Source organism: Zalophus californianus, chromosome 4 (assembly GCF_009762305.2).
Source record: "Zalophus californianus isolate mZalCal1 chromosome 4, mZalCal1.pri.v2, whole genome shotgun sequence".
Taxonomy (NCBI): domain Eukaryota; kingdom Metazoa; phylum Chordata; class Mammalia; order Carnivora; family Otariidae; genus Zalophus; species Zalophus californianus.
In genome coordinates, this window is record NC_045598.1 from 14,361,728 (window position 1) to 14,377,055 (window position 15,328).

The window sequence follows — 15,328 nt, forward strand, 5'->3', positions numbered from 1 at the left end:
GGTAGTCCTGCTGCGCACTCCTAGGTTACAGTTAGCGGGCCGGCAGGACTGACGAGTAAACAGGCGGTTCTCAGCAGTGACGCCGGTGCCGGGAAAGATGCTCCGGCAAGAACGGAACTGTGGCTTGGAGAGATGGTCGGGCGTTGGGGTGGAGATCACACAGCCTCTGGCCAGACGGCCTGCTCTGCCACCCGCTAGCCGTGTGATTTGGGCAAGTTACCTACGTCCGTATTTCAGTTTGCTCATCTGTACAATGGGCACGACACCAGCATCAACCTGATGCGGCTGCTGGGGAGGACTGCGTGAGATCATAGGGGGGAAGAGCGTCAGACCGTGCGAGTGCGCACACAGGCCCGTGGGTGAACGAGAGGCTGCCCTACGCGGACTCCCTTCACAGGACCCACTCAGCTACTCATTTCCTCCATGATTTAGAGGCTGAGCATCTAACAAGTCATTCCAGCTGCCTAACCTGGCATTGAGGACTTATGCCAGGCTCCTGTCCTAAACATCTCCTGCCGTACTACCGCGGTCCCCTTTCACAGCTACAGAAACACCAAGAGACCCCTCCTTCGCTGTGCCGGCCTGACTCTCCGGAATGCCCTTCCTCTAGCCCCACTGGATGACCCCTACCCGCTGTTCAAGGTCAAGGTCCTCCACAAAGTATAGCCAGGGGTTGAGAGTGAGGCTTCTAGAGCCAGGTGCCCTGGGGTTGAAGCCTGGCTCTGGCACTTGGGATTTGCATGGCTTACCCTGGAGGCCTGTGTTATCTTGTTCTCAAAGCACGGAGAATGGCTACCTCCCAGGGTCGCTATGAGATCGAACGAGATCCTGCACGTAAGTGCTTTTGTGTACGTGGCTGGCGCACAGTGAGTCTGCACCTGGTGCAAGAGCCCGTCAGCGTGTGCTTGAGTCCCTTGCCCCAAGTCAAGTTCCTCCATCTTCCTGAGCACCCAACATATGCCAGGTGCAGGGGGAGAGGGTGGGGCCCAGACAGACCCCGCCCACCTGGAGTTCCTGGTCTCACCTGGGAGCCAGGAAACGGACACAGATGACAAGGTCCTTTACACCATACTCACCAAAGCTCCCTGTGCAGAATAGGTTTTCAGATCAGAGTTTAGAAGCAGAAACACTCACTGAGTGTCCCCACATCAGGGCAGCTACTTCACATTCATCATCTCATTGTCTCCCGGCCAGCCTTCGAGGTATGGGTACCAAGCCCCATATTTAGATGAGCAAGCCGAGGTTCAGAGAGGTTAAGTGACTTGTCCAAGGTCCTGCAGCTGGTCAGCAGCGAAGCTGGGACCCAAATCCGGGTCTGCCTAATACCGAAGCCCCAATTCTTATGGGTGGGCCATGAAGACCCAGGGGAGGGAGCAGTGACCAGGAAAGAGGCAGGAAGGAAGTTGCCTTGGGAACCATCCCCCCAAATGCTGAGCTGTAGGAACACCTCAATGTCTTGCCAACCTGCCCTGCCACTGAGAGGCCACCTGCCTCCCTCCTGGCAGTTCCCAGCCTCACATTCAGCTGATGGGTGATCTCACTTCTGACTGTCACAGCCAAATGGTCAATGGTAATTAATTCAATTTGTTCAGCAGGGAAATTGAAGACTTGGCTTATAGTAGTGATCTGACGTTAATGTGTAATTTATGCTAGTTGGAGCCACAGACATGCCCTTCTCCTCTGAACTGAGAATGGGTCCTACTAGAAGACCATGTCACTCCAGGTAACGAGGAGCCTGGCTGGTGGTCTGCTGCTTGGATTGAGGAAGAGATGGCTAGGGAAGAGCAAGATGATGTCAGCACAGAGAGTAACAATTCTTCCATGCCCCCCCAGGGATGAGCAGATTCAGAGAAGGGAGGGCCTAAGTGAGGTGCTAGAGGACGTGTTCACCAGGACCCAGCATGGGGCCAGGTGCCTGACCTCCATGCCCTCTGGCCTTTGCCGCTGCCCACATGTGACATTAGCCTCTGGTTGCAAACAGACATATGGATGTCCAGGGAGGCTTTGTCCTTCCCCAGCCCCGGTGACCCAGCTGAGCAGAGGCAGGACTCAGATCCAGGTCTCTGCGGACTGCAAATCTAGGCTTTCCTTTATCCTGGCACAGAGTCTGGATTGCCCTTTGGTGAAGATTTGCTCCCCTCCCCACCACTGTGGGCGGAGCGCGCTGCCCCACCCTGACCACCCGGGGCTTGGCCATCACTTGCTTAGGCCAACAGAATGTGCAGAAGATTAAAAATTGCCAAAAACTTTTTGCTCCTCCTCCCATTCCGGAGAAGGCATTTTCCCTCTGCCCCCTTGAATCTGATCTATTTGTGACTTGTTTTGACCAACAGCATGTGGCGGAAGTGATACGTTCTGGAACCTGGCCTTAAGAGGTCTTGCGGCATTCACTCCTGCCCTCTTGAAACGCTGCCCAGAGAGAACCATGTCAGGATGTCAGCCGAGCCTGCTGGAGGATGCGTGGTCCACCAGAAAGGACTGAGGCATGCCAGGTGACCACCAGCCAGTGGCCAGTCAGGGAGGGAGCCCGGCTGGCATGTTCCAAGCACTCCAGCTCTGACCGCGAGCCCACGAGCAAGCCCACGAGCGAGCCCAGGCGCGAGGAGGAGAGGAACTTCCTAGTCAACCCATGGAACTGTGAGAAATGCCCAGTCATTGCTGTTTTAAGCCCACTAAGTTTGGAGAGGTTGTTTGCAGCAATAAACAGCTGATACAGAATGTTAGTAAAGACGGCATGAGCAGAGGTCTAAAATGTGTGCGTGTGGGGCATGAGCAGAGGTCTAAAATGTGTGCGTGTGGTTTGCCTTGGCTCTGGCACTCTGTGATCTACCCTGAGAGGAACATGCCCTGGGGGGCCGCTGCTCCTTCAAGCTCACGGAGACAAACGCAAATGGGGCAGATGTGAGCCCAGCCCACAGCCTGGGGCCAAGCCTCTCCAACCCGTGGCCAGAAACAGAGCCTGTTCTAGAGCCACCAAACCACAGCAGATCCTGAGCATGGAACTATTTGGTGTTGTTACCCTCTGAGTTTGCGGGGGGGGGGGGGGATAGCTTGTTATGCAGCATCACCTTAGCCAAAGCTGACTGATAAACCATCCTGCCTCTAACCCACACATTTTTAACAAAGGTCCTGTGTCCTGCATGAGAAATGCCATCCCCCTAATTTTCCTGAGAGATTCTGACAGTCCAGTTATCATCTGTACAAAGTTGCAGGAGCACAGAACATGGCGTTATGCAGGGGGAGTCAACGGTGCCGCTGTGGTCCGACAAAGCCCTTTACTGCAGGGGATAAACAGCTGAGGGCGGGGAGACGTAGTGGGAGGCGGTTCCTCCCGGCCGGCTAGAGGGTCCCAGGTGGATTATTTGTACCAGGTAGAGTGGGAAAGGCAGGTAAGGGATGTCTTTTAACTTGCTCTGCTCTGGTGATGTCTAGTTAGGGGAAGAACTTAGGCAGAAAGTACGGTGTTCCCTATGGTGGAAGTGGAAACTCACCTGCACCAGAGCCCCAGGTTCAGCCCTGCTTCCGGGCTGCTTTTTGCCGGACCTCTGACCCCAGCCTGGATTTCCCCGGTGAACACAGCTCCAAGCTGGCTCCCCAGGCCCTTCTGCATAGTGGTCCCGGATTACCCAAAGCTACTGGAAATAGGACAGAGGTACCTCTCCAATGCTTAGTGATGCAGACAAAACCGGGTGACAAGGGGGCTGTTGAAGGCTACGAGGGAGTAGGGTGGGGTGGGGCAGTTCTCCAAAATGACAGAGAGAAGATGACAGGGCCTTCTGCAGGGCTCACCCACAGGGGTTTGGCCCTTCCATGGTAAATGCCAAGGACGGCACACATTGCCCACGAAACCAGGAAACAGCTCTGGTTCTCAGTCCAAGGTGGGGAGACATTTTAGCAAAAGAAAAAGAACAGGAATAAATCAGGCCCCTAAGGTCCAGGGTCTCTCGCACACCCTCCGGGGATGCCAACGCCGAAGATAACACCAGTCAGCCCCGCCTGGCTCCCTCAGGTCCAGCCAACGGCGAACATTCCCACTCCTTCTCACTTGCCGGCAGTGGGTCAGCAATCGGGTCACACACTCAGGCTGATCGAGGAGTGGCCAGGGGCCATCTACAGGGCTAGCCTCAAGCAGGCAGCAGCTCTGAGAGCATAAGCTGCCAACAAACATCCCAGAGCTGAATCTGGTTAGAAGGTGCAGAAATACTGTATGTAGGACACCTCAAAACAAGCACACAGGCTGGGTATTATAACTCCGTTCTGTAAGTGGGGAAGCCAAGGCCCAGAGAGGCATTCCAGGAAATCCCCAGTGAGACCGCTGGGCAAACTCCAGCTCTCTCTGCTGCCCACCCTCTGCTCCCAGGCGGGGGGGGGGGGTCACTGAGTCAGCTCCTTCTCTTGCCTCAGGGGTCTGCTGCTGCTGTGCTCCCCCAGGAGAGGGGTGAGTCTGGGTCCCGCAGACCGTGCACCACTCCCAGGGCCCCAAGTTCTGCACCTCCCTCCGCTAGCTGTCCCCCGCTGACAGATCTGTCCCAAACCGGCATGCCATCCTGGGGACCTCTCCCACCCAAGGTCTGAGCAAAGGCACTCAAGCTTTCCACTGCCCCAACACTCAGAGCGTGTCACTGGACGGCAAGACACACATCCAGAGGTGTCCCTAGTTGGCTTGAATGGTGGTTCCCCCATAAGGTATGTCCACCCGGAACCTGTGGATGAGAACTTCTTAGGAAGAGGTATCTTCAGATGTAATTGAATTATGCAACTGTAATAAAGTTAAGGATCCTGAGATGAGATCATGCTGGCTTTGCGGGGGTGGGGGGGCTAAATCCAATGACACTGTCCTTAGAAGAGAAGACAGGACGGAGAGATGACGTGAGGACAGAGGCAGAGAATGGAGGGATGCATCTACAAGCCAAGGAGGGCCGGGGACTGCCGGCCACCCCCAGAGGCTGGAAGAGACAAAGGATCGTCCCCTAGGAACTTCAGAGGGAACGTGACCTTGCTGACACCTGAATTTCAGACTTCTCATCCGATTCCCTTCCCTCCCGCTCAAGAACACTACATGCACATGAGAACACCAAGGCCAATGTCATTATTACAGGACTGTTTCGCATCCACTCAAATTAACGTACAGAAAAAATAAAACCATTTTCCAAACGACTTAACCATTTTGTCTATTTTCAAACTATTTTTAACTTCTAACTACTATCACCAAGAACTGGGAACACATTCACAAGGCTCATGATCCCTGGCCCAGAACCCTCTGCCTGGGGAATGAACTTGGGAAGGGTTTTCATTTGTGACAATAAGCCAGACTCACCTTTCTCCTGAGCCATCTCTTGCAGACAGAAGTAGATGACCCTGGCTCCTAGGCTGAAGCCAATCAAGGTGACAGGTCTCCGGCCCTGCAGGAGACAGGACACAGTCTGGAGGTTGGTACACTTGCCAGTTCAGCATCGGCCCTGATGAGGACGGCCCTTGCACACTCCTTAGCGCTTGCTTCACGTTTAACGAATCATGCATCTGCTACCCCTGGTTGGTCCCAGAGTTCCGATGTCTTAATCAGGACAGGCAGGACCCTCACTCATGCAGGAATCCACCTGCTGCTGGAATTGCTTTCTCCAGGGCCGACGGGCAGCCTCTGGCTGATTGATTCCCTTTCATCTCGAACCCTTACCCGGCCACTGTCTCTTCTTGCCCAGGGGACAGGATGCATCTGTTGGGTGGCAGACGACTACAGTGAAGTGGGGTGCCAGGGAGAGGAGTCAGAAGGTACCCCAGGGTGTGATGATGGGCACCGAGGCAGAGGCACCTGGGGGGAGAACTATTCTGTTTCTAGAGAGGAAGGTGGGACTGAAATGTTGGCTTTAAATAAGAGAAGGTAGTAAGTTAGACACGGAGAAGGATTTTCTGACTAAAGAACTTGTAGAAAAGGCAACTCCTAAGAGGAAGCGTTACGGGGGTTATCTGGGTACCAGCTCTCCATGGAAGGAGAGGACAGGAGCAGAGGAGCTCCAAAGGTCGGGTCTGGTCCCGCCAGTCTCTTCCTTTTCCTTGTTTCTGTGCCAATACGTGCGTATTGACCCTCCCTCCCCTCACCCCCATCTACGACGACAGGAAACCCTTGATCAAATAGTAGCGCAGTCCTGCAGGAACCGTGTGCAGCAGCTGCTCGTCATCCCCCAACTCCCACTCACGCCCCTTGGTCCCTGCTAACAGAACTCCTGAGTTTGGCTGGCCCACAGCTCTCCGGCCAGAGACCAAGTCACTCCGACTCCCTTGCAGCTCGGGAGGGCCAAGGCATGAGAAGCAAAGAACGGTGTGATTTCCATGCCCCCCACTCCACTGTCCTGCCTCTGTTTGGATGGGGGGTCGTGCCAGCAGATGTGTCTCGGACCAAAAGAGAGACCGAACGCTCAGGACGCGTGACCATGACGTCGACAGAGTCTGGGCTCCTGGTACTTACTGCAAAGCCTCCCACATGGGAGGTAGAGTAATGGCCCCCTGAGGATGGTCCCATCCAAACCCTGGGGCCCCGTGAGTGCCACCTTATGTGACAGAGAGGGAGGCAGGAGGGTCAGAGGAAGACGGGTGACGTGCTGGCAGGAGCAAGGGACGGAGAGAAAGATGTACAGATGCCACACTGCTAGCTCGGAAGCTGGGGAAGGGAGTTACTGGAGCCTTTGTAGAAAGTAGGTAGCCTTTGGCAGCCAGAAAAGGTGGGGTCGTGGATGCTCCTGGGAGCCTCTGTAAGGGATGCAGCCCTGCAGACCCATGGTAGATTTCTGACCTCAGAGCTGTAAGATAATAAATCTGTGTTGTTTTAAGCCTATGGTCCCATGTTACAGCAAGAGGAAACAAAGACACATGGCATTGCCCCGGATGCTGACATCCAGGCTGTTCCAAGGGAGAGGGTAAACTCCCGCCTTCTTTAAGCCAATACCACTCTGGTCTTTGCCTTACAGCCAAACCTGGCACAGGACTTCTCTCTTTCTTCTGGCAAAGACACAGGAATCGGTGGGGGGGGGGGGGTGTTGTTTCTCAAGCAGTTTACCCATTGTGGCAGAAACTGCTGGGTGTCCCTCAAAGTCCCTCCTCCCCTTTTCCCATAGCTGAACTTCAGCTGGGTTCACTGACATGCAGAAGAAAGACGACCTTCCCCAGCTGCTGCGCCAGTAGGGATGGTCCTAGGACCAGGGTCTGGCCAGTGAGACGTTGGTGGAAATGCTACAAGGCCTTTGCTCTTTCGTCTTCAGCCCTTCCTTTCTCCTGCTGGCTGGAGCTGATGCTGACATCTGGGACCACGAGGGCAAGGCCACGGACAGCAGAGCAACAAGCCAGAAGGCACCTGGACCTCTTCATGGCAAGCATTCTCGTGTAAGACTGCCTTCCTCGGCTTCTCCTCGAGAAACAGACTTCTGCTTTGTGTAAACCACTGTGAGTGGGGGTTTTCTCTCACTTGCAGCTCAAACGAATCCTAACTATACAGTCATCTCTGAAACTTTTCCCCAAACTTTTGTCTCCACTTATTCAAGTTTATTTTGAAGGGGGCAGTTTCATTTCCCTGGTAAGTACTGGATTCAAATTTTAAAAATTTTTTTTTTTAAAGATTTTATTTATTTATTTGACAGAGGGAGACACAGCGAGAGGGGGAACACAAGCAGAGGGAGAGGGAGAGGGAGAAGCAGGCTTCCCAGGGAGTCAGATGTGGGACTCGATCCCAGGACCCCGGGATCATGACCTGAGCTGGAGGCAGACACTTAACGACGGAGCCACCCAGGTGCCCTAAAGTTTTTTTTTTTTTAATAAAGATTTATTTATTTATTTGAGAGAGAGAGAGAGAGAGAGAGAGAAAATGCATGAAGGGGGAGGGGCAGAGGGAGAGGGAGAGGGAATCCTCAAGCAGATTCCCCAGTGAGCGAAGACCCCGATGCGGGGCTCAATCCCAGGACCCTGAGATCGTGACCTGAGCTGAAGCCGAGAGCCAGATGCTTAACCGACTGAGCCATCCAGGTGCCCCCAAATTTTAAAAGTCTGATGATCATTGATCTTCCTGACCATCGTATGTGGTATTTGGACCACTGAAGATCCGCTCAGATGGTAGCTCTATGCTTGCAGGAAGGAGCTCCTGGCCCTGTCCAACCCCGCAGATATGTTACTCAGTGCTTACCTAATTACCTGCTAGAAATGCACAATCGCAAATTCTCTTCTCACTGGTCCATCCTGGGATACTTTTGTGACTTGAAAGATGGAGCAGTGAAGACCGTTCAGCCCCCCCAAAGCCACTAGACTGTCTCCATGTGGGCTTGTGTCTAGGGCTGACGTCTGTGCACAGGTCAGCTCACTCACTTCCCTTCTTGCCCCCGCCCCGCGCCCCACAGCCAGTCCCAGGTACCTGCTGCCGGGAGAGCAGGATGTGGGCCAGGTGCTTGCCGACCTCCGCCGACCGATGGAGACACACACCCCAGGGGTTGTCGATGACGTTGGCGACAGTGAGCAGTGAGGCTGGCCAGGTCAGGGCAGCCACGATGCCTGCAGAGGTGGGGTATCAGTGAGGAAAGCAGTGCGGAGAGGCCCTTCTAGGGAAGTGATGGGCTGGCTAATCAATGCCCAAGTGAACGCAGGCAGAGTCTTGAACTTGGAACCCGTGTGTTTTCCAAGGGCTGCCAAATTGCTACACAGCAATGAAGAAAATTGCAGCTCATGCATTTTTGATTCATGGACCAGATTCCTTCTGTTCAAGTATCTGTCATGGCTGGGATTCCAAAGATGGCCTTGATTTGTCACTCCACCCTGTGCCCTCCCACTTTGTGCTCTACTCTGCGGTGCCCAGCCCTGCCCTGCCATCCACACTAGGCTCAGCCATGGGACTTGTTTTGGCCAATGAGATATGAGTCGATGTGAGGCTTGAAATGGTTTTGTGCATGGGGGCCAGCCTCTTGTGCACTTCCACAGCTGGTGTGGGCTAGCCTGCTGATCCCAGGGGGAGGGTGACAGACAAATGGAGCAGAGCCAAGTTGCTCTCGTTGCCCCAGACAAGGCCAGCCTAGATCACTGGACAGTCGGCTGATCCACAGATGCATGAGCAGGCCCAGCCAAGATCAGTCAAATGAAGCCCCGTGACTTCTCTGCTGTTAATGAGAAATGACTGCTGTTTTAAGCTACTGGGTTTTGGGGTTGCTTGTTATGCAGCCATAGCTAATGGATAAGCTGTGTGACAATGTGGTTGGTTGTTTACCTGTCCCCTCCCTGCAAAGACCATAAACTTCATGGACAGGAATGCGGCCTTCACTTCTCTGTGTTCCTAAAGCCCAGCACAGTGCCTGGCTCCCTGGGACCTCGGGTGTGCAAAGATATGGTAGCAGTGGGCATGCTGCTGGTGGTGGGGCAGGGTGTGGGGTCGGGGGGCTTACCGGACAACACCGTGTACTTCAGGGCCTCCTGGGCCACCATGTTGGCCAGACCACTGAGGATGGTCTCCAGGGCATTGCCAAGCTCCATCAGGTACTTGGCCTCCCAGGCCAGGCAGTACTGCTCACTGCTGCGGGCTAAGGCCATCCACGGGGCGCTGAAGGTGCCTAGGGGAGAACACAGGTAGGTGGGGGTCTCTCCTGTCTGTGACGGGGACCACGTGTCCTTGTGGGCAGGCAGAGGACCACCCCTGCTGATGAGCGGCAGCTGTCAGCGAAGCACGGCACCACCCTGGGAGTCAGCAGGCTGGGGTTCGAGTCCCAACTCTGCATTCAATAGTAGCGGGGTGACCCTGGGCACACCACTATCCCACCCGCAGCCTTACTGTGCTTATCTGCGCAGTGGGGAGATGAATATTTAGCTCCCTTTACGGTGTAGTCGTAGGAATGAAGTGTTGGAACTTCTCTATGTGTGAAGTGCTACTCTCGCTCACCCTGCAGTCATTCTGGCATCAGCTGCTGAGGATGGATGATAGGAATGAGCACTGCGCCAAGCAGCTGGCTCTGGGAATCAGCGGGAAGCCATTCTACAAGCTCGGGCTGGGAGACGATCTGGAAGTTTGGGGCAGAGGTACCTGAGCCCAGCTCTGCCACAGTCTCACTGGGTCACCCGGTGTTTCTGAGCTTCAGTGTTCTCACTTAGGGACTAGAAATGGGGGGTGAAGACAGCACCACCACAGTGACCAACATCAGACACAAGTCCAACGCTGACCGTCTGCCTCCCTCTCTCCCCTGCTCTGTCCCCTCCCTCTGCCCTGAGTGAGAATAGTGTCACCTCTCTGGCATGACACTGAGGCCCTCAGTGAGCTGGTTCCTGCCTCCTTCCCAGCCCCATTGCTCCCCAATTTCTCACTTACACTCTGCCCCCCCCCCCGGAAAAAACCTGCATCTTCCACGGCCTCTGAAATAGGGTGCCACCACTGGCCCTGCTTCGTAGCTGAGGAAACTGAGCCATCTAGGCCTCAGTTGGCAGGGACAGGGAGGTGCACACATCACACAGTCACTCTGCTCGGCAAGAAGGACAAGGGAGTCAGCTCCCTGCCTGACTCAAAGACCTCATCCCTACCGGAGGGTGCCAGGCCAACGCAAGCACCACCCTGAGGCTGCTCCCCCCTCTGCGGGGACCCTGTCACAGCTCCGCGACAGCTCAGGGTAGAGAGCAGGGGCTGGGGTTGGGGGAGGGTAAGGGTGAGGAGGGCTGTGTCCCCGCTCGGCAGCTTCCTGGTTGCTTGGCTCACACAGCCAGGCATGCCCCCTGGGGTCCTACATCTGTAAGAATGGAATGATAACATCTGACTCCTGAGAGTCGTGGGGATCACGTGAGAGGTCGCACGCACTGCCTTATATAAACACTAAAGCGTTGTATCGCCCTGAGGCCCCAAACATGCGCTATGGAGCCAGACAGAACAGTGATAAGTCTGCCCCAGTCCCTGGCTAGCCAGGTGACCCTGAGCAGCCCTTGTGCACCTCAGTTTCCTTATCTATAAAACGGGGGTGACAATGATGCCCACCTCCCTGGCTTGGAACGAGGGACTCAGTGAGCAAGGCCCCCCGAGATGCTCTCACTAGTACCCGGGTAGCTGCAAAACTGTTGTCACTAGTGTGCATAATCCTTAACCAAGGGCTGGGCTGCAGAGAATCAACTATCCCTATCACACACAGTCTTCTCTCCCAGCAGAGACGGGAAAAGCTACCCTCTTCTCCCTCCTGAACTTCATCTAGTTTGCTTGTTTCTTTGACCCGCTCCCCCACCCCACCCCCGCCACCTGCTGGAGAGCACGCTGCACCAGGCTGGTGGAGGAGAACACTGAAGAGGGTTTCTTCCTGCTACAGTGAATTGGCCTTCGACCTGGGGCCAACAGAGCAAATCACACTGAATTTGGCTTTTGACCTGGGGCCAACAGAGAGGGTGAGGGTAAAACAAAGAGAAGGAATTTGTTTCCAGATTGGGCAGAATCACAAATTCGTTAACTTAGATGCCTGCTCTTTCTTACTCCTTCCCTCCCGTCTCGGTCCGGCCTGCAGCGTGGTATCACGGAAGGGAGTGAACAGAGACACCCATGAACTTTGGGTCGGGAGACAAGGGTTCAAATCCTGCATCTGCCACTCTCCTGAACCTCAATGCGACCCCTCTGGGCTTCCTCTTCTGCCAGATCAGGACAGGACCAGCCCCCACCTCAGGGGGTGGACGTGAGGATCCCGTGGGGGTAGGGCATATCAAATTCCCACTTTGTGGGTAAAATGCCTGACTCGGGGTAGGCACGGACTAGGTGCTCAGTCAACACTGGAGGCCCACTGTGCGGGGACGGGGCCTGGCCATCCCACACCAATAAGGCTCTGGCACTTGACCAGATGCAGGTGGATGGATGCCTCTACACAGAGCCTGGACATTTTCTCACTTGCTTTCTTCTGTCTTATTTAGAAGAGCTGTGGCTTCTACCCTCAGATCCCAGAGATCTGGAAACTCAGGAGAGAGATCTGAGAACTCAGGAGGCTGCCAGCACGTGTCTGGTTGGGATGCTCTGGGTTCCCTGACCCACCCTGCTCTCTCTCTCCCTCTCTCTCTCAGTGATGAACTGTTTGCTGAGCCTCACACTGGGCACTTGCAACAGTGAGCCAGGCAGTGGGTGGATCACAGTGTTAGTCCTTGATGCCACCCTGGTTAGAATCTCCCCGAAACGCATGTTCAAATTAGAGCAGCAAAGGGGACAAATGTTTGTGGAATGTCAATGAGAAACCAGGTGCCTTCCATGTGTTAGCTTGTTTAACTTAAACTTTGCAAGTATCTCGAAAGGCAGGAATAATTTTTCTATTTTACAAATGAAGCAGCTGAGGCACAGAGAGGTTAAGTAATTTGCTTGAGGTCACACCGTCAAGATGTACTGATCTCTCACCTACTTCAAGTCCTTTCAACTTTAGGTCATGTGCTTAAAATCCTTTGCTCTCTCCTACTTGCTCTGAGGATAAATTCAAACTCCTTGTCTCACCTCACATGCTCCAGCATGATCTGACCCTGTCAATACCCCTGCCTTCTAGCTCCCTGTTCCAGTCATCCTGCGCTTCCTTTGCACCCCTGGGCCTTGGTACATGCTGCTCCTTTGCTTGGTTTATACTTCTTGCTCCTTCTTTACCCAGTTAACTCCCAGTCTTTAGCCTAAATGTCACTTTCTCCAGGAACCTTCCCCTCATTCTCCAGAAACACTCTGTTGTTTCCTGTACTGTGCCATCCATAAACCTTCCCTGTAATTATTGCTCAGTCATCTGTTTTCTCCCTTGGATCACATGTTCCACGGGAGCCAAGGCCATGGCGGGGCTGCTCACCACTGATTTCCTAGGGTCTGGCTCAATGTCTGGCATGTGCCGTGTACAATACTCTGTAAGTACTGCTCAATGGATGAATTAATAGGTGAATGGGTGGGTGAATGAATGGGCGAATGGATGGATGGTTGAGTGGCTAGGTGGATAGATGGATGCAGGCATCGATGAATGAATGGGTGGGCGGATGGTTGGACAAATGAATAGACAGTTGGATGGATAGATAGGCAATGGATGGATGGATGCACCAATGGATGGATATGTGGATGAGTGGGTGAATAGCTGAAGGAGTGGATAGGTGAGTGGGTGTACGGTGATGGATGGGTGGATGGATGGGTGGGTGGGTGGACTGGTAGACAGGGGGATGGGTACGTGGATGGATGGTTGACGGATGGGTGGGTGTGTGGATGATGGATGGATGGATGGAGGGATGCGTGCACAGATTGATGGATAGATGAAGAGTGGATGGGTATGGGATGAAGTCATCTCACCTTCTTGAGCCTCAGTTTCCTCCTCTGCAAAATGGGGCTCCTCCCCCACCCCTCCAGCGGTATACATAGGCAAGAGCCTAGGCCAGGGTTTGGCCCACAGCAGCTGTCCCAGCTCAGTTGACACCTCCCCCACCCCCCCGCCCTTCTCTGTTCTGCCCCTGGTCCTCACGGTATTTGCCGGATGCCAGCCATCCTGTGATGGCGATGGTGATATGCAGCTGCCTGCCTTCTGTTAGAGGCAGAAATGTGAACTCTTCAATGGCCCCGACACGCTTCTTCATCTTGTACCCTAAAGACCCAGATACAAAAATGAGGGTGGAGATGACTGGGGACCCCAGGAACGTTAGTCAGAGTGGCTCTCTGTGCTTGCACGCTCACACTGAGTGCCCTCTCCCTGGACAAATGTCTCATTTTTTAAGTCATTAAAGGGTAGTTGCCATTATTGTCCCCGATTACAGCCAAGGCTAACAGGCTTCCGAAGGCCGGCCGGCTCCCAACGGCAGAGCTGGGGCTGGAACTCACTGCTCCATCCTGACCCCATTGGTTCTAGATCTTTTCTTCCCACGAACATCACGGGTGTAACACACTCCTCTCAAAAAAGTGGATCAAACTGACCATGATTCTCCATGTGGGGAGGGATGGACCCCCCTCCCCCCAGGGAGTGGAACAGGGATCTCTGTGTGACTAGGGGGCTGCTGACACATATGATTTAGAACCCCCTCCCCCGGTGATACTGGTAAATGCAGGAAGCCTGTTGCGAGTTCCCGCAGGGCTGGGACCCAGCGTGAGATGAGCCATGTCCTCCTCTGTCCCCTGGGGAGCCATCCCGGGTGAGAATCCAGGTCTGTCCTGTAAGAGCCAGGCCTCCCTGGCTGAACATCCCCCAGGGGCCACCACTCCTTTGGAACCTTACCTGTCAGGCCAGCTCCAGCCGCCCCGAACAGCGAGGTCATGACGGCGATGCCGGCCACTGAGCCCAGAGCCGCTGCCCCAGCACTGCCAATGATTGTGGCAGCCCCAGCGGCCACGAGAGGGGCAGCTAGACCCCCAGTCACGCCTGCAAGGAAAACAGCCCATGGTAGGTAAAGGCAGGAAGATGCGGCCTACCCAGCTCTTCCTCCACTGGCCACCCACTGCCTTCCATGGATGCTTCTAAGAAGGCGAATGAATGCTCTTCCTGCTGACCGAGCACCTGGTGCGCGCTGGGGGCCACCTCCCAGCTGACCCCCTTACACTGTCCTCTCGAGCTTCGAACCTGGCATTGTCCCTTGCTCCACACCACCCCGGCCCCAGGTGGCCCCCGCCCAGCCTGGGCTGGCCTTACCGATCACGGTCCCGCCCCCGACAGTTGCCAGGCCTATCAGGAGATAGCGTTTCCATTTCCTTCGGTTTTCTTTCTTCTTCCGGGACGCCTCAGCCGTTCTGGGGGAAAGAGGTTGGTTTTTAGGGCTGGCTGTGCCTGGCACCCCTTGAGACCACCCCGCCTCACCGAGCCCCCAGCTAGGATCCATGCTTGTACGCACGCTGCCATGCAGAGCGAGGTACCGAAGACACCCTGGGCCGGTCGATGGTTTTAAGAAGCCGAGAAGTATCTAAAACCCAGCTGGGAAGTCCCAGTGTGTGGGATGTGCTACTTACCCAATGGATCCATCCTAACAGGGTTGCAATTTGAATAATAAAAAGACAAAAAAAAATAATAATAGCAAAAGCAGCACAAAAAATATCTTCGAACAGATGGACCCAGAACAAGTACAAATACAATCACAGACTCCATCGCCCCCGTCTGCCCTTCCCCTCCCTGCTCCCCACCATCTGATCCCATCTCCCGCTGAAAATGTCTGCTGTCAGAGACCTTGGCCTTGGGGCAATAGCTACAATCAGCCAGACTTGACCTTTAAAAGCTATAAAATCAGCGGAAAGGAAGCATGTGGGGTGAACGGGGTCAGGTGAAGCTGAGGACAGCCACCGTTAGCGTGCATCAAGCCCGGCCCCCGTGTCAGGTGGGCGGCCCCCGTGTCAGGTGGGCGGCCCCCGTGCTGTGAGGCAATCAGGAGC

At 54.6% G+C, this 15,328-nt stretch overlaps 1 protein-coding gene across 8 annotated transcripts in view; it reads right to left on the bottom strand.

Moving 5' to 3' along the window:
• The window catches only part of TMCO4 (transmembrane and coiled-coil domains 4), an 89,042-nt gene that overhangs the window by 33,985 nt on the left and 39,729 nt on the right, over positions 1-15,328 (bottom strand). For all 8 annotated transcript variants that reach the window (XR_003524250.1, XM_027619613.1, XM_027619586.1 and 5 more), the window contains 6 exons: positions 14,598-14,695; positions 14,187-14,330; positions 13,443-13,562; positions 9,411-9,575; positions 8,393-8,529; positions 5,318-5,402 (listed from right to left, as the gene is read on the bottom strand). Coding sequence is in view for 7 of the 8 variants with exons in the window: in XM_027619613.1 (XP_027475414.1) it covers positions 5,318-5,402; positions 8,393-8,529; positions 9,411-9,575; positions 13,443-13,562; positions 14,187-14,330; positions 14,598-14,695 (749 nt within the window). In the remaining variant the exon portion in view is untranslated. The remainder of the gene's footprint in view (positions 1-5,317; positions 5,403-8,392; positions 8,530-9,410; positions 9,576-13,442; positions 13,563-14,186; positions 14,331-14,597; positions 14,696-15,328) is intronic.